This window comes from Neolamprologus multifasciatus, chromosome 6, assembly GCF_963576455.1.
Source record: "Neolamprologus multifasciatus chromosome 6, fNeoMul1.2, whole genome shotgun sequence".
In the NCBI taxonomy this organism is placed as follows: Eukaryota; Metazoa; Chordata; class Actinopteri; order Cichliformes; family Cichlidae; genus Neolamprologus; species Neolamprologus multifasciatus.
In genome coordinates, this window is record NC_140444.1 from 14,095,676 (window position 1) to 14,116,863 (window position 21,188).

The window sequence follows — 21,188 nt, forward strand, 5'->3', positions numbered from 1 at the left end:
GACAGCACTAAGCTGAATAAAAAGAAAAAAGACTGGAGACGTGCAGCTGTCCACATTAAAACATTCACAGTTTATTGGAGTTTTTACTGCCCTGATATCAGAGGTCAAAGAATAGATGATGTTCTCCCTCTCAGCCAGTTACTCTTTTTAAATGTACTCTTATTTTCAGGGTTTTACTCAGTATTGCTCTATTCATCAAGTCCTCATTGAATTAAACCTGTTGCAGAACACATCCTTCCAATCTCATATGTTTATTTTTAAAACTAAAATTGATTGTATTTATTGACTTACTGTAAACCGGCGACTGTCTACAGTGACACCTGTGTGTCCTCGTTCTCTCTAAAGGTTCTACATTGGCTGCGATCTGTGTACCAACTGGTATCACGGAGAATGTGTGGGCATCACAGAAAAGGAGGCCAAGAAAATGGACGACTACATCTGTGTGGAGTGTAAGCGGGGCCAGGAGAGCAGCACAGAGGAGCTGTACTGCATCTGTCAGACACCATATGACGAGTCACAGTAAGGAGCAAGTTTTTAATTGTTTTAAATTCAGTTTAATGGAGTGTGTGAGAATTTCAGACACAGTTGCTATTTTTGCTCCTTTTGCAATTTCCTTAAACTCATCTTGGTTCATTAATTTTTACCGTAGCGTTTATTTTGAACTGATGAAAATGTGTCTTCTTTAGTATATTTATGTTTTACTTTTTTCCCCTATAGATACCATTTCTAATGTTTGAAGGTCGAAAGTAGCAATCCAGTTATGTCTGTGTAGGTTCTCAGTCATCGGGGACTTCTTAAATTTCTTTCTAAGCTCCTTAAATCCAGTTATATCAAAATAATGGATTGGATTGGATTTATATAGCGCTTTTCAAGGCACCCAAAGCGCTTTACAATGCCACTATTCATTCACTCTCGCATTCACACACTGGTGGAGGCGAGCTACGGTTGTAGCCACAGCTGCCCTGGGGCAGACTGACAGAAGCGAGGCTGCCATATCGCGCCATCGGCCCCTCTGGCGGTAGGTGAAGTGTCTTGCCCAAGGACACAACGACCAGGACAGAGAGCCCGGGGATCGAACCCGCGACCTTCCGGTTACAGATACGCTTCCCAACCCCCTGAGCCACGGTCGCCCCAGAATCTGTATTATGCTACGGTTGCACTAGTAAAAACAGTGATTTGAGACACTACAAACACAACAACATCTGGTTTGCCTTTGAAATGGTTACTTGGAAGATGGGGAGGGAGACTCACAGTGACTTTGGTGCATCAAGACAGCAATAAAATAGTCGGTCTGATATCAGTTTACAGTTAATCGGGGTCAAGTTGGCAATTACGTGCAATCTGTTTGGAATACACAAACAAAATCTCAAATCTGTTGCCGTCTACCTTGACAGAAATCCATATTAACTACATACATTCAGAATCCAGCAGCTTGAGACAGAAATTCCTCCACAAATAGTGACGCAGTTGCATCAGGACAGATTTACTTGCGTAATGCAATAGGTGCTCAGCAACTTCAATTTTACTTTAACCAGTTAACCAGTTGGCAACCCCTTGAGTCAAGTCTGCTATTGCAAAGAGATGTGTTGCAGATGAGTTGCACTGGTTCGCATAAACTGCCTCAGAATGTTTGCAGTGTGTTGGCAGTCTTGAGTTTATACATTAGACAGCAACTAATTCCAAACCTTTGCCAGTCAGTCTGAGTCTGACCTGCAACTGTTTGGAGACAGGTTGCCTTCTACCAGGTGGCCTGTGATCAAAACCAGTCAATAAGAGTTTGAATGTGCAGCACCTGGAACCCTTTGGATGACCAGTTGGTTGCTGCAGCTGTTTTTAATGGATAAAGTTTATTCATTTGCAAAAAAAAAAGAATAATTTTTACCAACTGTTATTACGTGTCACTTTGTTGTTTCATTCGGTAAATAAGACTTTCTTAATAAGTAGTTTAAAATATTAAGCATAGACATGAAAAATGGCTTCTTTACTATCCAAGTAAACAATTCTTCTTCTTTTAATTATCAATATGTGCATGTTTCAAATAGGAATCCATCTTAAGTGCTTTATATGTAAATGACACCAATCCGTGAGTACTTTTCATCTACTCAGGTTTTACATCGGCTGCGATCGATGTCAGAACTGGTACCACGGTCGCTGCGTGGGAATCCTGCAGAGCGAGGCCAACCACATCGACGAATACGTGTGTCCTCAGTGTCAATCGACAGAGGACGCCATGACGGTCTTCACGCCGCTCACCGACAAGGACTACGATGGGCTGCGAAGAATTCTGCGCTCCTTACAGGTGGGGTCATACCCCCCAGCCTAGACTACCTGCTAATGTGTGCTGTGGAAGAGAAGGTTGAGTCACAGAAGCTTATTTATGGGGGTCACAAACAAGGACATAAACACACCGAGCAGTATCTGAATCAGCAGCACTGTAGTTGTAGTTTTATTATCAGCAACGGGGAAAAACACTAACGTAGCTCCTTGTAGCCCCATTACAATGAAAGAGCAGCAAACAAAAGTCCTCTGTGTGCGTCTTATCTGATGGGTTTGGCTCCCCCTACTTGGACAGCTGCCTGGCCTCGGCGTCTTTTCTGGCTTCCCTTTCTTTTCTCTTTCTTCTCCTCTAATTTTCTCCTCCTCTGTCCAGCAGCGTGTGTGTGTGTGTGTGTCTGTGTGTGTGTGTGTGTGTGTCTGTGTCTGTCTGTGTCTGTGAAATGTGGGAGAAAGTGAGAGAGAACATCTGTGTTGACCCACCTGCTTTCACTGTAATTTTCATGGTGCTGTTTGTTTTTCTTCATTGGTTTCAGCTTTCTCAAGCGCCTGTCTTTGTCTTTATTTCCATTTTTTTTGTCTCTCCCACCTCTGCAGGCACATAAAATGGCGTGGCCATTCCTGGAGCCAGTGGACACGAACGACGCCCCAGACTACTACAGGGTTATCAAGGAACCAATGGGTGAGTGCACTGTTGTGAATTCATTTATTTACTCCCAAAACAAAGGAAACAAATTTCAAGTACAATTACAAGTTAAAAGTATAAGTTACAGCTACAAGTCTGCAAGTATGTCAGTCAAAGGGGCCACACCCTCAACATTAATCCTCAACAAAATCCAGATAGGCACTTCAAACAGAGACACCAACTATCAGTCACCTCTAATGCAGTCCGATCCCGACTCACAGCTTGACCCATGTGACCTTAAAAGCTCACATGTTGGAGGGATGGGGCGGTGTCTCAGGAAGGTAATTCACACCTTTTCCCCATGATGACAGTAATGACCCACGCGTTGATTCACAGATGGTTACAGGGGCGGGTCAGTGACTCTCAGGGGTTCCAAGAGGACAACCACACTTGGGGTTGGCACGATACTACTTTTTTATGTCCGATACCGATATTTGGATATCTGCTGATACCAATATGAATCCGATATAGTGTATTTTTTAATTAATAAAACTGTTTTTTAATATCTTGCTGCATTTTGTATAAATTCATACTCAAGTTTTAAAAAACAAAACACTATTTCTTTGTGCCCCCTTTTGCCTGTTAATGCCCTATAGGCCCCCCTGGCTAAACTTTGCTAGACCCGCCCCTGCACAGTTACCAGCTGTCAGCTACGTAGAAAAGGATCCTGGTCTAGAAAGTAATATTAAATAAATTCTAACAACAGCTTATCAAGCTTAAACGTGCTGCTGTTGTTCAGCCGCTGGTTTTCTCTTTCTGGTGCAAAGTGGGCCAAAACAAACAATAGAGACGGGAGTCGCAACAGAAAAGCCGATCAGCTGATCATTGATCAGTTTCATGATTGAAGTAGCAACAGGAGAGGGAGGGGGAGAGAAGAGGCAGTCACTCCATATATCGGTTGTTAAGCTTAACGTGGGAATGCGTTACAAACATTCAGAGATGAACTTACACACTTGCTTTACTTCTCTCTGGGATAATCTTTCTCTGCGATGAAATGCTAATTTGGTAGCGAGGCTCCAAATGCTGACCCAGACCGCTGAGAGGTCTCGCACGCTCAGCCGCTCTGTCACGTGACGCACACTGCTCCGACTGCTAAGGTTATGAGCTGAGTTACACCATGTCGCAAGCTTTGTGAGGTGCTTTTGTGATATTTAATGGATCGGATTGCATTTGTTTTTATTTCTCTCCGATATCCGATCCAGTACTTTAGATCAGTATCGGACCGATACGTAATATCGGATCAGTCCATCCCTAATTTCAAGTGCTTCGGACTGTTAAATTAGCTGTAGAAACAAGAAAAACAAACAGCTTTTGTACCGGGCTGTAAATATGTTAATATAACAGGTGGTTTGGGCATTTTGATAACGGACTCTATGGGGATTGCCTCACTTTTGTGGCCAGTCTCTGTGGGAGTTTTTGACACTCCTGTGCTGGCTTCATTTTCAACCCCGCAGGTTGCCGTCTGGTCTGGATTTGAGCCTTGTTTGTGTTACTTCTGAACTTATACTTGTGCACATTTTAACCAAACTTTTCCTAAACTTTTCTGACAGCTCCCCTCATTTTCTGTCTACATAATATAACTCCTGGAGCCTTTTCTCTGAAATGAAATGAAACCCACATCAATTTGGAAATCTTGAAAGCGATATCACTGAATCTAAAGAGTTTCAGCTCATTTACTAAAATTGCATATGGTGATTAGTTTCTGCACCATACCATTGTTTTTTTTTTGTTTGTTTTTTTTGTAAGGTAAATACCTTTTTTAGGCGATGTTGCTGAAGGTTAATTTTCCCAGAAACCTCATTTGTGAAGGTGTTTTTGTATTTATTATAATAATTTGTGCCTGGCCAGAAAGACAAAGCTGCATCAGTAAAATTTAACTGTTGCATATATTAACTACTACTATAACTTTTGCATTTTGAAAATATTGCAAAATACTGATTAATAGATGGTTGTATTAAGGACTTTGTATATGATGTTTGTCTCAGTAAAAACATATGTAAGGTGCACAATATGATGCAACACTCTCTATAACTATCAAGCTTTCTTTTTATAGCTGTGTGATCTACTTCTAGGGTTAGTTTCATTATGACAGGATGCATCCTCACATTCCACCTTCGCATCGTCCTCACATCTTGCGATTCACAGCATCAGTCTTAAGCAGCCTTTATAAAACATGCCGTGTGCTGAAAGACACAATTATGTTTCCTTGCTCTTCCACGCACTTTGTCTCCTTGAGGTGCAATTAAGGGATTGGTGATGAAAATCACTGTAATTGTTGGGAGTGTGTAGCCTCCTTGAGGAGAAAAATATAAAAACAAAAGTGGGAGTTGGTACATAATTTGTACATTGTAATTTGAGTAACTTGGAATGGGATTGGTTGGGAGTTATCCCTGTGTAGGCGATAAAATTGCTTCTGTAGTGCTGTTTTTTTATTTTGGAGTTGCTTTAGGCTCTGGAAGTAACACCCAGGCTCTATATCTTAAACATTAAAAAACAAAAAAAAACAAAAACACCACCCGCCAGGAGGGCAACACGGAGGAAGCCCTCCAACTCAGATCAAACCGGCCATGTAAATGGGGACTTGCGTCAACAGGGCCTTTTTGAACTTCCATCCAAACAAACCGTTAATGAGCTGGTCCGTGTCTGCCGGGCTCCCTGTGGAAAGGGACCTGCCCCACATTCAGCTCCTGTTGGCCTGGTCCTGGAAACTCTAGTCCTCCCCTCACCCGTCCACCGCAAGAAAAAGTCCTTGTTGGTTTACAAAAAATAAAAAGAGCTTTTGGCTGGTGAAGCTGCTGGCGTTGGTAGTTTTTGGAGGGTTTTGAGATGAAATCTGATGACAGAGAAGAAGGAGGTCTTTGATATTGACCATGAGGTTTGTGAGCCTCTGGTCATCTGGGTGGGGGTTAAAGAGGTTAAGAGTCGGATGTGTTTGTTTGAAACGCAGCCCTGGGGATGCCACGCAGTGCGAACTGCCAGCAACGGCAGATTATGTAGAGCCTCATCTGTTGCCAGTTAGCTTCTTTGCTAAATCTCTTATTTTCTTAAGTTTTCTACTTGTTTTAAAAAGGTTAGCAACTCTCAAAGCTCCCTTTCAAGAGAGGAACTGATAACCATTTTGCTTTTTTCCACCCCCTCAGAAATGACTCTTAGATAATGGCGCTCTCCTCAGGAATGACGAATCGGTCACGTCTCAGTAACTAATCTGGAAGGCTGAATAGATCGAGGTTAATGCTGGCAGAGGTTGTGGATTTTTGCTGTCACATATAAAGCGACGCTCTGTGCTTCCACGAAACATATTTGGACGTCTGTCAAGCACATACCACATAAGCTGCAATTACTTTGAAGCAAGCATGCTGATTTGTGGAACGAAATTGATTAGAAAACCCAGATATTTGTGCTCTGTTTCCGCATATGTGATGCGTTTCTCTGCAAGAAACTAACAATTAAATGACGTTCATATTACAAACTTGCCATCAAATCTTTTACCAAACCAGATCTTTAAATCTCCCTTTGCCAGACCTTTCCACCATGGAGGAGAGGTTACAGAAACGCGAGTACATCAAGCTGACGGAGTTTGTAGCAGACATGACCAAAATCTTCGACAACTGCCGCTACTACAACCCCAGCGACTCGCCCTTCTACCAGTGTGCCGAGGTTTTGGAGAACTTCTTTGTCCAGAAACTCAAAGGCTTCAAAGCCAGCAGGTAAGATGACGGTGAGGATGATGAGGATAACAAAATGGCAGCAGGGTACTTTCGAAGATGGGCTTTGTTTTTAATACCCAGAATCAGAGAGAATTTTCAGTGTCTTTCAGAAAGACACCAACTATTTAGCAGTTTCACTTTTAGCCCTATATGATTGACTCTGACTGGTAGATTTACTCTAGTGAGAGCAATAAAATTTAATCTCTCACAAAAAAATAACAATTAATTTGCTCCTGGATTACTATCTTGTGGTTCTCCTTAATGTTTTAAATGTTCTTTCAACCACCAAGCTTGCTCTGAAATAAGCCGGTAACGCTGTTAAAGGGACCTCTATTGTGCCTATTTTTTAAATATAATTCTGGACCTTAATACCAAACTCGGTACAACTTCCTTCCCTTTTCAACTGCCCTTCCCTTTACGCCACCTTTCTTGATTGGCTTTCCTCTGGAAACAGAAGGTCTAAAGATACAGATCCAGTATGGTCATATTTAGAGCCCCAGTTTCACAGGCATAGACACCAGTCAGAGAACTCCCTGGCAACCTCCAGTCGCTAGGGAAACCTGGTTCATAGGTGGTTGCTGGAGGTTGCAGGCAGGTTGCCACAGTTGCCAATAGTCTGCATGGAAAATGCTGACAAACACTGGCCGCTCACTGTCTGAGCCATAAAGAAACTAATAAGTGCGATGCAGATCGGAAACGGAGAACGTTTGCTTTCACGAGTAAAAGTTGGGCCTTTTCAGATGTTTTGGTTGGAGCATTAAAGCAGAGCTTTCACTTTGAGGTCCCTATTTCTGTTTTGCATAAAGCTCAGGGAGCAGTTTGCAGACAATTCGCCATCTTCCATGCAAACTGCCGGCGACTGCGGCAACCTGCAAGTGACCAAAACCAATCGCAGGGAGGTTTTCGCCACAGCATCCTGTATTTGTAACAAATTTCACATTATCCACTGACACCAATCGGATGAGGAATACACACTTCAGAAAGAAAAGAATAGAAAAGTCTAATTCAAATCTTTCATTGTCAGATTTATATAGTCGTTGATAATGTTTTGCTGGAGTTGTGTTTGCTTGATTACTGGATTTTTTTTCTTTCTTTTCATTCACACCTTCACTGTTTATCAGTGCAACTTTCACACATTCAGGCTTCAGTCAGCTCATTTTTGCACTCCTAACAACAAACCTGCTCAGGCTTTCATTGTGTCATCGGTGCACTTCATGCTGGCAGCTACATAAAAAGCCCAATTTCTACCATTCAACCCGACATGTCGTATGACAGAGCGTAGGGAACGATCTGTGGAAGTCAGACCTGTTTAGATGCACCTTTATACCCGACACCTTCCCCACTGTCTGCCTGTGCTTGGTCGTGCCTCTGAACTCATCTCATTGAGCTGTCCTCGCTGTGCCATGTGATTGCTTTGGTCGGATGCACTCTACAAGATGGCAGGAATGCAGTCACATTATCTTTCAGGTGGCTTTCTTTGTGTGTGTGTGCATTAGTTTGATTAAATAGGACGAGGAGGGTAGCGGGCGTCTCCTAACTGAGAAGATGGAGCGCCTGTGAGCATTTGAGCCACGATGTTTTAATGTGCTCAGTAAGTCTTGTGGTCTGCATCCAGCTTTATGTGCTTGAGGTGGCGACGTACTTCACCTGCATGTACTGACGTCATCCATTCTCTCTCTCTGTCTCTCTCTTGCAGATTGTGATGTCAGACTCCTGGGTGCCGGGGTCACTCTTAAAAACAAACAAAACATAATTCGCTATCCTGGATGTTGCTGTTTTCACTTGTTTTTAAAAAAAAAAAACAGCATTAAAAACTTTGTAAGAAAGTGCATATATTAAGACACACGTTAGGTGTGATCATTTTTTTTATTTTAAAAGCAAATAAAGGAGAAAAAAAGTTTCTACTGTCTAAAAAAATTTAAAAGAACAAAACAATGGCAGCCATGTTGGTCACACAAACCATTCAAGGGAAAATGTATTTTTTTACACTCTTCCACCGGATGACATTTTGTTGAGGCAAAAAGAAGTTTTGCTAAATTTGTTTGTCTCTGAGATTCAGTTTCTGATCACAGGTGTTGATTTTGACTGTAAAATCACACGTGAGCGACACAAACACACACTTTACTTTTGCTTTGATAGAACTGTTGTTCTTTTCTTTTTCTTTTTTTTGCCATTATAACATGCTGCAGAACATTTTTACCTCATTTCTTTTTTTTTTTCTTCTTTTTGACATTCATTACATTTTCTTTATTGGCTGTACCCATGTATTATATTTCATGTTCATATTTTATCTTTTTTGTGAAGGAATATGTTTTATGTTATAAAGGAAATAATGGTTTACGCTGTAAAAACAAAGTAGAGTGAAGAAAAAAAATCTAGTTTAGCCTTCATATTCAGAATATGACGAGCTTAGCGGTCTCCACTATAATAAAAAATAAATCTTTTTTTTAAAAAAAAGACTCTCTGTATACTTATTGTCGGGTCGACGTCAGAAACACACATTTCAGTAACATTTCACCAACATGGCTGCTTGGTCTGCAACAACCCGTCTGACCCACTGGCATCCAATACATGTTTTGCTATTGCTTTTTTTTTTTTTTTTTTGTACTTTCCCCTAGTCGCATATTTGTCACTTTGTAAAGCCTTTAATAAAAAAATAAGAAGAAAAACAACAACAACAAGAAGTTTTCCAACTGTGTTCTTCCTCCTCTCTTTGCCTGTTTCTGTAGGTCACATAACAACAAGCTGCAGTCAGCTGCCTCTTAGCTCTGCTTAAAAAAAAACAAAAAAACTAAACAAACCAGGTGTCACACAGACCCGGCTTGTGGTTTCCTCTGACTGATTAAGAAGCGTGGTCCAAGTCAGGCTGCGTCCGAACCCGACTCCTCTCTGGAGGAACGCCGCGCCCACCTCACACAACACCTCACCTGGCACCTGCAGTGCTGAGAAGAAAGAAGTGAATTGGAAAAAGGTTCATTTGTCATCAAAAATGTCAGTGTCGTCTTCATACCAGGGGGCAGGGCAGTTGCAGACTTACTCTCTGGCAGCCTTTTACATCCCAACCAGCCATCCCTGCCAGTGTAGCCCCTCCATGAGAAGAAAGCCTGGAGAGCGCAGATGGCGAGGCAGCAGCGCTCGTTGGATGGTCGGTGGCAGTCTTATCTTTAAAGCAGCAGCAGACTCTTGGAAGTTCATTCTGTAGCTGATGGCTGTTTGTTTGTTTGTTTGTTTGTTTGTTTGTTTGTTTGTTTGTTTTGTGTATCCTATATAGCAAGTGTCACCTTCGGTCCCCCTTTCTTAACTTCATCCTGTCGCGTTTTCACAATGCAAACATCCCGCTCGATTTTAGCCACTGCTGTAAAACGTGCACAGCCAATGTCGGGAAATGTTTCATCTGAAGCTAAATGTGCAATTTGGAGTTGACTTCCCTCATATTCAATAAGCGCCACCTTTGTTTTTGCCAGGAAAAAATAATAACCCCACAAAGATAGGTCGGCACTGCAGACCAGCTTCATTCAGCCAGTCCTGAAGACGCAGCATCACCTTACATTAGACCTAGTTATACTGACCACATTGTTTTCAGGTTTGTAGTGCTGCATGAAGCATGAATCAGCCTCATATAACTCGGTGTGTCTTTCAGGGTCACATTTCACTGTATATTATCGAAACAGCCTGCTGATGCTGAGATGAGCCCCCTGTAACAGAAGCTCAATTTTGTACAAAAAGAAAAAGAAATTGGACATCATGTGAGGGGGGTCTTCATTTTGTGTCAGTGCAGCAGTGCTTTCATGTTAATTTCCACAGGGAACACCCAAAATAAGCTGCCCCACCCACAGCATCCTGCCGTTCTTTTGACCTTTTTTACCATTTAGTGTTCTTCTAAAATGCAAGTTTAAAAAAAAAAGTCAGCTAGTTTTGTGCCTCCTTAAACATGACTAGTTGAAAGAGGCAAAGGTCAATATATGAGGAGAGGGAGGGGGATTTATTTTATTTTATTTTTTTAAAGGCCTTCAGGGAAGGTGAAACTTGTACGAGGCTTAACCGACCTACAAGTACTCCACCCTCCTCTCATCGAACTCCGGTGTCCGTTTCTGTCGGTGGCTGAGTCTGTAAGTCTGTCTCTCCTTATCTTTCAGCCACTTCTTCCAGCATAATTCACTGAAGCTGACAGGTTGGCTCACATCTGTCTCTCAACTCTGCCTCAAAGCATGGTTAAGTAATTGGGTAATGGACTTTTCCACTCACAATCAACTCAGTTATGTTGCGGTCCGCGGCAGCAGGGTAAACTCCGAGTGGAGAGGGGGGGGGGGACTGGGGAGTCTTTGTACCGTGGGGTTTGTATGAAAATTTTATAACTGCATTTTTGGCATTTCTGGGAGCATTTTTGTAATTTGTGATCATCCGTTTTGTAGGAGGGGAGCCGTTAAAAGGCAAAGTTGCAGTTGTCTTTTAGTTTATATGTTGGAGACTGTTTATAATCAGGAAACATTTCTGTTTTACTCGCAAAGTTTTTACATTTTCGGGTGTTTTAATTAGAGTTGAGAGATAAAGTAGCCTCTGTCATCTTCTGTGTGTTTGTATGTCTTTCATATGTCTGTCTTTTCAAACATGGGTCACTTTGTAATCTGACGATAATGTGCTTTATCCACTGTTTGTAATCTCTATTGTATATTATTGCTGTCCAAATATGTAGAGATGAGAGATTTTTAGAGCAGTAGAAACTTTTATTTTTCACTATTTGAACCAGCAACTAAGCCCGCCTGTATATTTTAACTGTCTATTTTTTTCCTCTTTAAAGTGAACTCTACATTTAGATGAAATTGCCCTTTATATTAAAAGTGCTGCATATTGTGAGCATAAAGGTTTTGAACGGGGTAGAGTGACACAGTAACTCTTGTACAGAGTTTTTCTTTTTTGTAAGAAACCAACCAGTTCAGCATAACGTCTATATTGACATTGCATTTCTTGTATTATTTATTCATATCAATGAAAAGTTCTCAGTTTTTTGAGTAATGTTGGAAAAAAGAAAAAAAAAAACGTAACTGCAGATAAAAAGTACTCTATGTTTTTAACAGATTGTGGCAACTCTGAGGAGATTCTCTTTTGTACTTGATAGGACATTTCATCCTAGATAATAAAGTAATGTTTTTGACACCAGTGTTTTCTCTCATTGCCTCTGCTTTTTAAGCTTAGTACAAGGTTGTTTTTTGTTTGTTTTTTTGTGCATTGTTTTAGTCAAGTTTAAGGTTGTTTGGATGAGCAGTTCTCATATTTTCTCTAAAACAAATGTCTTCGGTCAGTGTTTCCCCCAAAGAGACTTCTGTGTGCTCCACTCTGTGTCCCCCTGCGCAGACAAAGGTATGTTTGAATGGCTCTTTGACAGGACATAGCCTCACCAGTCATTTTGCGACTTGCAGCAGCTCAATTGCTCGTTAACACAAACGTCTAATCACCCAAAATAGCAGCAGCTCATTTAGGCTTGTAGACTTAGTCAAGAAGACCTGCTGAAGTTCAAGCAGATCATAATGTTGGTGTCACATAGGCTGGTCTGAGTATTTTAGAAACTGATGGGATCTAACTCTAAACAGAGAGAAAATACCCAGTGAGCAGCAGTTCTCTGGGTGAGAATGTCTTGTTGATGCCAGGGGTCAGAGCACAGACTGTTTTTAGATGAAAGGAAGGCAGCAGTAACTCATGTAACCACTCATTACAAGCAAGGTATGCAGATGAGCATCTCTGGACGCACAACACAACAAGCCTTGAAGCAGATGGGCTACAAAAGCAGAAGACTACACTGGGTGCCACTCCTGTCAGCTAAGAACAGGAAACTGAGGCTACAGTTCACACAGGCTCACCAAAATTGGACAATTGAAAATTGGGTTCAAGTGGTAAGATCAAGAATTTGTTATAAACAACATGAAAGCATGAGTCCATCCAGCATTGTATCAAGTGGTATTGGGGATGTCTTCTTGGTACACTGTGTGCCCCTTTAAAAACCAACCTGAGTGTTGTTGTTAATCATGTCCATCCCTTTGTGATAACAGTGTATTCTTCTGATGCCTGCTTACAAAAGCATAACACGCCATGTCTCAAATTACAAGTCTTTTCAAATGTGTTTCTTCAACATGATAGTAAGTTCACTGTACTTATACCGTCTCCACAGTCATCAGATTTCAACCCAATAGAGCTTTTGGGATATGGTGTAATGGACAATTCCCACCCTGGAGGTGCAACTGTTTGATGCTGTTGTGTCAACATGGACAAAAATCTATAGGCCATGTTTCCTCTCCTTAGTGAATTTGAAGAACGAAAGCAGTTCTGAAAGAGAACGCAATTAAATACAGTTCTAGCAGGTTGTACCTAATAAGAGAGCTGATAAGTGTACACATAAAGTGTACACCAAAATCTTAACCTAATTTTAGCCACCATGTCTAACTATGGTTAACTTACGTTAATCTAAAGTTAATTCTAACTTTAAACCGCTTTATTATTAACTGGCCAAACTGGGGTAGATTACTCCCAGTGACCCATGGTAATTTGAATTGACATGATGAGAAACACTTGTCTTGTTGGGAACTGTTTTATAGAGAGGTTAGATGAGAGGCAGTCTGAAGCAACTGAAACAGGGGTCTCTGCAGGAGCCACAGCTAATTGTTCCTCTGAGGCCCCTTGGTGAGCTGATCTGACTCCAAATATGAAGTTCAGCTTTCAGCTTAAATTGTTAGCTGCAAGCATGAGGGACAAGGTCATGACCCCTGCGCTGAGACACACCAACTATTCCTGTGATGAAATTACCAAGATGACACATCCAGCCACCTCCTGCTTTGATCTTTCACTTTTCTCACACACCCCTCTCCACAACCCCCCCCCCCCCCCCACACACACACACACACACACACACACTCTTTAACTCTCCACTCACCACTAAATGGATCCAGAGATTCAAATGGACGCAGATGACCACAAGCCCGAAGTTGGTTGTGAGGGGCGTTCACACAGGAAGCAGCTCATAGATATTTTCACCCAACCTCCCCTCCCTTTTTTCTCCCCTCCCCCTCCTTCACATCCTCTGTCATGAGGAATGTGCTCCCGCTGTGATAGTAGCAACAATGTGCAGCAGGCTCCTGTTTCCTGCCCGTATGCATCTGTTCCCTCCAGCGCTGATCCCAGATAGGGGCTTCATCGAGCCTGGGAACTGACCTGGGCTGACATACATGCAGAGAGGGAGAAAAGAGGCTCAGCGCTGCCTGGATCAACATCCAAGTTCCCAAGTCAGTCTCTCTTCGTGGAGGCCAGGCCGAGACCTTTGGTTGCTAAACTCTAATTAGGTTGGTGACTCCTTGTCCGGCTCTCAGTGGGAATGACAATAAGGATCACTGTTGGTAGTGTACGTGTGACTAAACGAGCCAGGGGGTGTTGGTTTAAAGATAAATAAATTCTTCGCAGGGCCACAGTACAAAACAAATACACACTTTTATTGAGTTCATGTTTAGTAAAGCAAAGTAAGCGTTCAGTGCAAATCTTTTCCCTCTCATAAGAAGCATGAGCTCAGGGTCGTACTACAGTTGAGCCTGGGATTTTTTATTAAATAAAGACAGACGCAACAACACGGTCTCTATAATTTCACTTCTCTCCCTGCATTATTTTACACAACTGTCTGTATTCCTCCTCCTCCTCTTTGCTCCCCACCTCACGTTTCCTCTGATCCTGCCGACATACTTTAAATACCCCTTTTGAATGCTCACCGTCCAAGAGGAGTATGTGTTTGTTTGCAAGAGAGGAAAGCAATAAGCACTCCAAAAAGGAGCTGTGACGGAGGCACTTCTTTCAGTCGTGTGTCCAGGTGTGCGGAGGATCAGATTCCCGCGATTAGATTTATGGCGTACTCCCAACAACAGCGTACCTCCTCCTCCTCATTCAGCAAGACTCCTTTTGATGTCCCAGTCGACCTAGCCAGACATCATCATGAAATATATAATTAAACTTAGAGAAGTAAGCCGCTCTCGTGACATGCAAAATCTCTGCTCACTTTTTGTCTTTTTCTTCCCCCTCCTCTTCCTCCTCCACTGAAGGTTTGGTGCTGCTTTTAAGGCCCCCAATTCCCTTCCTTTTAATATTGCATTTCCTGCTTGCCATTATCAATCCACAGTGATGCCATGCACAGGACTGAGTGTTGCAAACCAACACAGTCCAATGCCATACAATATGTTGCATCCATTGGCTAATTAAAGCAAGATTTACATGTTATAAGTCTTCAAGAAGTTATAGAAACTGTTAATTACAGGGGGGGGGAAAGGATTTGGAGTAATTTTGGAACAGTCGTGCAAAGAAGTGTTTCAGTTCAACCAGATTTGCTCCATGTCTTTGTGTTGTTAGGTTATTGTGGAAATACAGAGCAAACTTTCAATTAAAGGAAAAACCTTTTTGTTTTTGTTAAATTAACAGCATATTCCACAATTCATCTAGCCATACCATGTATATTTCTCAAAGACCAAACCAAAGTATGACTGGAGGAAACTATGTAGGGGGGACACTGTTGCACTCATTAAATTGAAGGAATGAGGGGCTTTCTCTGCTTTTTTTATGTAAAGTTTTACAGGAAAGCTGAGATAATTATCTCTGTAACATCCTGTGGTCTGTGTACCCTAAATGCCTTAATGTTTGGATCCTAACCCTATCATCTAGTGAATTTAAAGAAAGAATTTCTTTGGGGGGAGAAAAGAAATGCAAAATGTCCCAGAGTACTATGAGAGTGATTTTTTAAAGACAAAAATCAAATATCCTGATATTATAGGGTTAAAGGTTATGATTTACTATTTAAATGTTTATTCAGAAAACCCTTTTCTCAAGTAAAAGCATTACTCTTCCATAAAAATATTCCCACTCTGTAATATGTGAACTAAAGATGAGCCAAATTTCCCTTTTACATGCAATGCCTTATTAATGCAAGGATTTCATGAACCAGCCATGAATGGATGAAGAGTTTGTATGTTGACAAAATAACATTTGCCTCATGGAAAAAACATCATAAACCCATTTAATTGTAGCTGCTTGTGGTTTCTGTAAAAAGAAAAGAAAGAAAAGAAAAAAGATCACAAGCCAGCAACTGTGGATTTTCAAAGATCGGTAAAAAGGAGATGATCCAGTCTTTGGCTAGCATCAGAGCAGTCCATATGAAACTCAGTCGATGCTTTCGCCACATGTCTTCTGTCTACGTGAGATCAGTTCACGTCTGCTGCAGTGTCTCTTCCCCTGCAGCGAGGGGCGATAGTCTTATCTCTGGTTCACCTGCACCTGGAGCGCGTGGCCTCCAGAGCTTTCTGGTGTCGCCGCTTGTTGTATCTCTTGACGTAGCTGTTGCTTCTCAGGATGCCGTCCCCGGGCTTCAGTTTACCACCCAGCAGGTTCAGGAGGTCAGAGGGGAGGTGGCGTCTTCGGTGGTAGATCTGACCCATTATGATGTATCTGGTCCCTTGGGAAGAAAGAGAGCGAACGTTGAAGTGACGGAGGGGGGAAAAAAGTGCAAAGTCAAACAATTTTTGTGTTTGCACTAAACACGTTCTGCTGATCTCAGGGAAAAGGAATTCCCACATCCCACAAAGTGACGCTTTGGTGTTAAGTTGTCACATGGTTTTTAATTTATGGGTCTCAAGAGTTGCATTCGTGTAAAATATCAATTATCAAACTCTGTACTTCCCACAATTTGTTACTTTAATCTCATCTCTTGATTACTCATGAACAAATAACTTAACAGCTAGAAGACACTATAAATATGAGTAAATATTAAGTGACATTTATCATTCAATTAACTACACTGCATAACCAAAATAAACATAATTAAAAGGTACACCGCTATTATTCTCGTTCAGGAGAGCTCAACCGGCACAGTAATGCTTTGCAAGGATTCAGACCGTTGAGTGTTTATCTCTGATGAAGCCAGTTTTTTGTTCTTTAGAGCTAAGGAGCTACACTGCAACACCTACCGAGTTTGATGTCAGGGCAAGGCTTGCTACACTTGTAGGTGTCCAGGACCAGAAGGCGCACTTTGAAGAAAAAGCTGTCAGGGGTCACGTACAGACGGCTCATCTTGTAGAAGCCATCGCTGCTGACCATCAGCGTAATGAGCCGGATTCCTCTGCGTAACACGTCGATGTCATGGACAATCCCATTGACGGCTATGTTAGAGAAAAACATGATCAGATCTTAAAATATCAGATTTTTATATCTTCATAACTCAGGCTTTGAAGGTGAAGCAATATTTTTGATGCGTTTATGAGGTGAAAATCCAGCTGCCAGCACCCCTAAAGCACTCTGTTTTGTTCATCTAATATAAAGACTGTAGGTCTTCAGGCTAAGCTCCTTCTAGCTTTGGCGTCTAAGTGATCAAACATAACCATGCATGTGAATAATGCATTTCCTTGAAACTATATCTAGTCTCAAAGGTCATCGTTTCATTATCCAGCTGTTGCATGTATACATTTCTTTATTATCAAAACTTTAAAGGCACAGATAGATATTCGGCTGTTAATGCGTACATTTAAAAAGGAGAGTTAACTGCAAAAATTAAATTGAAGTACTTTTGCTCTAGCTTGTGCAAATTAACCATCCAAACTTTACCAACTTTGGAAATATTCTCAGAATAAATCCCTGCCTTTACTTGATGGTGGAACAACAGTCCAGAGGACTAACATGTTAATGTGATTTTGTGTGTGTGTGATAAAGAAGACCAGCACTGAAAACCAGACCGTCTTTGTCTCACATTAGACACATACCAAATTCACTGTAGCAGTAATGCTCCTTCTCGTCCTTCTCCTTCCTGCACTCGCTCACACAGACGGCGTCATGTGTGAAGTCGGACTCTGTGGGGAAGTAGGACCAACACAGCGAGTCAGGGAATGACTGACTCTCATTCCAGCATCATTAGAAAAGACGAGGCTGTCATCACGAAACCGAGGCGTCACATTCCTCGGCAGGGGGCTGGAGGAGGTGGACCGTGTCTCGGGATCACGCTGGTGGTACATTTTTTAACCTTAACTACAAAATCAGAGCTTTCCCCCTTGCTTTGCATTAGTTTCATTATAACCACGACTGGACTGCGCACAGGGGACGCATTGACAGCCAGAATTGAGGGAAGCGGTTATAATTAGTGGCAGGAGACTTTAATTAGCTACTAGAGGAAGAGACAAAGCCACCGCTCTCATCACAACCCTCTGTGTGAACTCTGTGACCTGTGTCAGCATACATGACATATATACTGGCACAGCAACAGATTGGACTTTTCAAAGTGATAATTAAAGTGATATTTAAAGCACAGGAAAGAAAACAGCAGTGTAAATTTAAACTCAGCAGGATCCACTTTTTGCCACTATAAGTTTATAATAAAATTGAGTTTGGGCCTTTTCTTGTGATCAAATGTCAACTTTCCATTAATGACACCACACTAAGAAAAATACTGTCACAAAGCAGCTCTTTTTCATTCTGTAACAAATGTTTTTCTTGTTTTGATAATTTGCACTCATGTAATATATATTGTTTAAAGGCCAGAGGCTGCAGATGGTTACGAGTGAGAAATATTGTAATATTAAAGATCAAAGATGTTCCCATCTGGCTACAGTCTTATTCAAGTTTAATAATTTAAAATCTATACTCCCAGAAGGGAGTAAGGTTCAAAGATCCCATCAAAAGATATCTGGACCGCTCTGTAATTATGCACAGGTCACATTTTGAGGTCAGAAAACAAAAAAAAAAATCCTCCCATACCTCGCCGCATGATGTCAAACTGATAAAGCAGGCTGGAGGAGCGCCGGTTAAAGATCACCGGCGGGCGGCTGTTGTTCCGGGTTGCTGCACTGATGCCAGACTGATAGAGACTGGACTTCCCCGGCCGGTTCTCCTCTGGGTCCATGCGTCGGTTGGGGGGATCTTTGCGCGGGGGAACAGCTGGTTGTTGTGGCTGAGCCTGAGGTTGGGTCTGAGGCGGCGCCCTGGGTCTGGAGTTGGGGTGTCCCTCTGGCTCGCCGTGTTGAGGAGGACTGACGTTGGACTGAGCGTCCTGACTGGGTTTCTGTACTGTGCGGTTGGTGGAAGCCCCTGCAGCTGCTGTGACCTGGGTTTTGGGATGCAGACCAGCAACTTCTCCTCTGGCTTTCTCACTGTTGTGCTCCTCAGAACGGTCGCTCTTTGGGCCCTTTTTGCTCTTGCTGTGGGGACTGTGGTGGTGGGGGATGTGGGCCAGGTCAGTGTGCTTGGGCCACACAGCAGAAGGAAGAGGATGGAGGCTGAACTTGGACTCGCTGCTCTTGCTGCTCTTCTCTAGGAGTTCGTTGATGGGCAGGTTGGGCTCTTTAACCACCAGTCTGCTCTGATTGCTCAGAGCTGGATCCACAAAACTGCTCTGACCCTTTTCTATCAGTGTGTACATACCTGCAGTCGAAAGAAACAAAGCTTCCATTTAGTTGCACAGTTTGGCAAAAAGAGATCTACAACAATGGGTGAATTTTGTGTAATTGATAAAGTGGACCTTCCTTGAAACCTGGATGAATTCTTACTCATTACTCTATTATCAATAGAGTACAAACAATATTATGCTATATTATCCCTGTTATGCCTGAAATAATTACAGATTTGTAATTTTTGAAAAATACTGGAATGTTTATTGAACCTTATGATGAATAAAAATACATAAATAAATATGAATTTGCATATGTGAGTCTTAATTTGTATAATTTTTTGCTACATCTGCCATTTTTGTGCAAATCATTGTTCAGCAACACAAAAACACATAAGAAGGTTAGGGTTAAAAACATCACACTGGTGATGTAAGGGTATCAGAAATTCATCTATCAAATATGATGCACTTAATGTTATAGGGTTAAACCTAAAAGGTACAGCATGAGGTCAAGTCACTCTCCATCTAAAGCATATTGTATATCTGTAATTGCATGTAATAACAGATATTTAGGCTATTTATGAATGATACTAATGTCACTGAACACAGCGTTCAGTGACATTAGATTAAGAAAAAAAGATTAAGAAAAATAATCCACTCACCATTAACGACATGCTCCTCTGTGTTGTAAAGAGGAAACACCACAAACAAAAGCGTCAAAGTAATCCCTGCCATCCTTCAAGCTCACTGTGGACACACTTTCAGGGGTCTGCTACACAGTTGGGATTCCTTGGATTTTTATAGGAGCTCTCAGGAAGGAGATGGGATGGAAAAGGGAGGTGGTGGGACGTCCCAAACACAGAAAATAAACACTTGGACATGACACTCCTTTCATTCATGCACGGATTCTGAATAGGCCCGCAGTGTTGTTTACAGCCTGTGAGGGAAACTGTGACACTGTGTGCGTATTGTCTGCTTCACACAAAGTCAGGTTTTATTCAAAGTGAAACTTTTCCTGGAATGTGGTTTCCAGTTGACTGTTTGAAGTTACATTACTCTTGTTTTTAGTTATTTAATAATAATTAACCTAGTTCTATTAAATAGGTAATAAATAGGAACAAGAGCTAATAAGTCTTTCTAAGTTAACATCCTTCTTCACTTAATTTAAATACAGTTTTTAGATCTGACTGATCTATGTGTATTCACTGCCCTCTGCTGAGCAGAAATAGCGACATCTGAAAACAGTGGTGGCAGATGTGTTTTTTAATGTCTGATATATTGGTTTATATTGTTAAATAGTCTGTAGTCAACAGGATATAAACAAATAACCTATTTTGAATGTATATTTATAAATTTGTGTTATTCAAATATATTTACAGAGCTGTTAGCTGCTATTTCTGTTGCTCTGTCGCGCATAAGACGGTGGTTTACTGCTCATCTTTGTCTCCAGGATGGTCGTGGCTGTGCTACAGACAGTTTAGATGGCCATAATATTGTGGTACAGGTTCTCTGAGGCCTTTTTTCATAGATCTGCTGTATGTTACCTATAGAGAGGTTTTTGTTCTTTTCAATTTTTTTTTACATTTTATATATATTAAATATAACTGTGCAGATCAATTGAATGGGTTTATGAACAAGGCACAAACCATAAAATGTTGAAAACAGCTTGTTACCGAATTCATCGCTGGTCATATGTTCAGCCCAATGACTGTAAAAAAAAATTAATCTCGTTAGTATTATCACACAATGTACAACCGGATGTTCCAATGTTCCAACGTTCTTGTTTCTGAGTCTGTGAAAGAGCTCACAGTAGAACCCCGAAAAGGAAGCTAAATACGACCCAGATGGGACTCGAACCCACAATCCCCAGCTCCGGAGGCTGATGCCTTATCCATTAGGCCACTGGGTCATTACGTAGCACAGGTGGGGAAAATTCAGTCATGAAAATAGAAAATCGAATATGTAGTCAGTGGTATTACTCATTTACTTAATACTAAAGGTTATATTTGTTTTTTATTTAAAAGAGGAATAATTCGCAATGAAAAAATTTACAACCCAGCAATAGCATTTAGCACACGAAGAACAAGCTAACGCACAGAAACGTTAACAGGTTTTCTCGCGATACTGACAGCGG

General features: G+C 41.5%; 2 protein-coding genes and 1 non-coding gene across 8 annotated transcripts in view; 1 reads left to right on the plus strand and 2 right to left on the minus strand.

Annotated features, from left to right (window-relative positions):
• Positions 1-11,823, plus strand: part of LOC146516623 (nucleosome-remodeling factor subunit BPTF-like) — a 54,960-nt gene extending 43,137 nt beyond the window's left edge. For 5 of the 6 annotated variants that reach the window (XM_085164239.1, XM_085164240.1, XM_085164244.1 and 2 more), the window contains 5 exons: positions 346-519; positions 2,107-2,299; positions 2,872-2,956; positions 6,480-6,666; positions 9,396-11,823. In XM_085164239.1, the coding sequence (XP_085020365.1) occupies positions 346-519; positions 2,107-2,299; positions 2,872-2,956; positions 6,480-6,666; positions 9,396-9,432 (676 nt within the window). In that variant the 3' untranslated portion in view covers positions 9,433-11,823. Of the gene's footprint in view, positions 1-345; positions 520-2,106; positions 2,300-2,871; positions 2,957-6,479; positions 6,667-8,362; positions 9,351-9,395 lie in introns of those variants that run through there. The other variant, XM_085164242.1, reaches the window with a different exon arrangement.
• A 1,920-nt stretch (positions 11,824-13,743) lies between these two features.
• LOC146516624 (uncharacterized) lies at positions 13,744-21,173 on the minus strand. The gene is made up of 5 exons (XM_085164254.1): positions 19,717-21,173; positions 18,427-19,089; positions 17,439-17,525; positions 16,650-16,841; positions 13,744-16,138 (listed from the first exon to the last, which is right to left on the minus strand). The coding sequence occupies exons 1-5, from the start codon at positions 19,787-19,789 to the stop codon at positions 15,951-15,953; spliced, it is 1,203 nt and encodes a 400-aa protein (XP_085020380.1). The 5' UTR covers positions 19,790-21,173; the 3' UTR covers positions 13,744-15,950.
• On the minus strand, positions 20,891-20,963 carry trnar-ccg (transfer RNA arginine (anticodon CCG)). The gene has a single exon. It is a non-coding gene; the product is annotated as a tRNA-Arg (tRNA).
• Positions 21,174-21,188: the final 15 nt, after the last annotated feature.

What these genes read in the sequence shown, in the direction of transcription:
- LOC146516624 (XM_085164254.1), bottom strand. Translation starts at nt 19,789, where the DNA reads ATGGCAGGGATTACTTTGACGCTTTTGTTTGTGGTGTTTCCTCTTTAC. An exon ending in TTACTGCTACAGTGAATTTG is followed by an intron (nt 16,842 to 17,438) that starts GTATGTGTCTAA and finishes TCTCTAACATAG; the next exon opens with CCGTCAATGGGATTGTCCAT. An exon ending in TTGCCCTGACATCAAACTCG is followed by an intron (nt 16,139 to 16,649) that starts GTAGGTGTTGCA and finishes TTTCTTCCCAAG; the next exon opens with GGACCAGATACATCATAATG.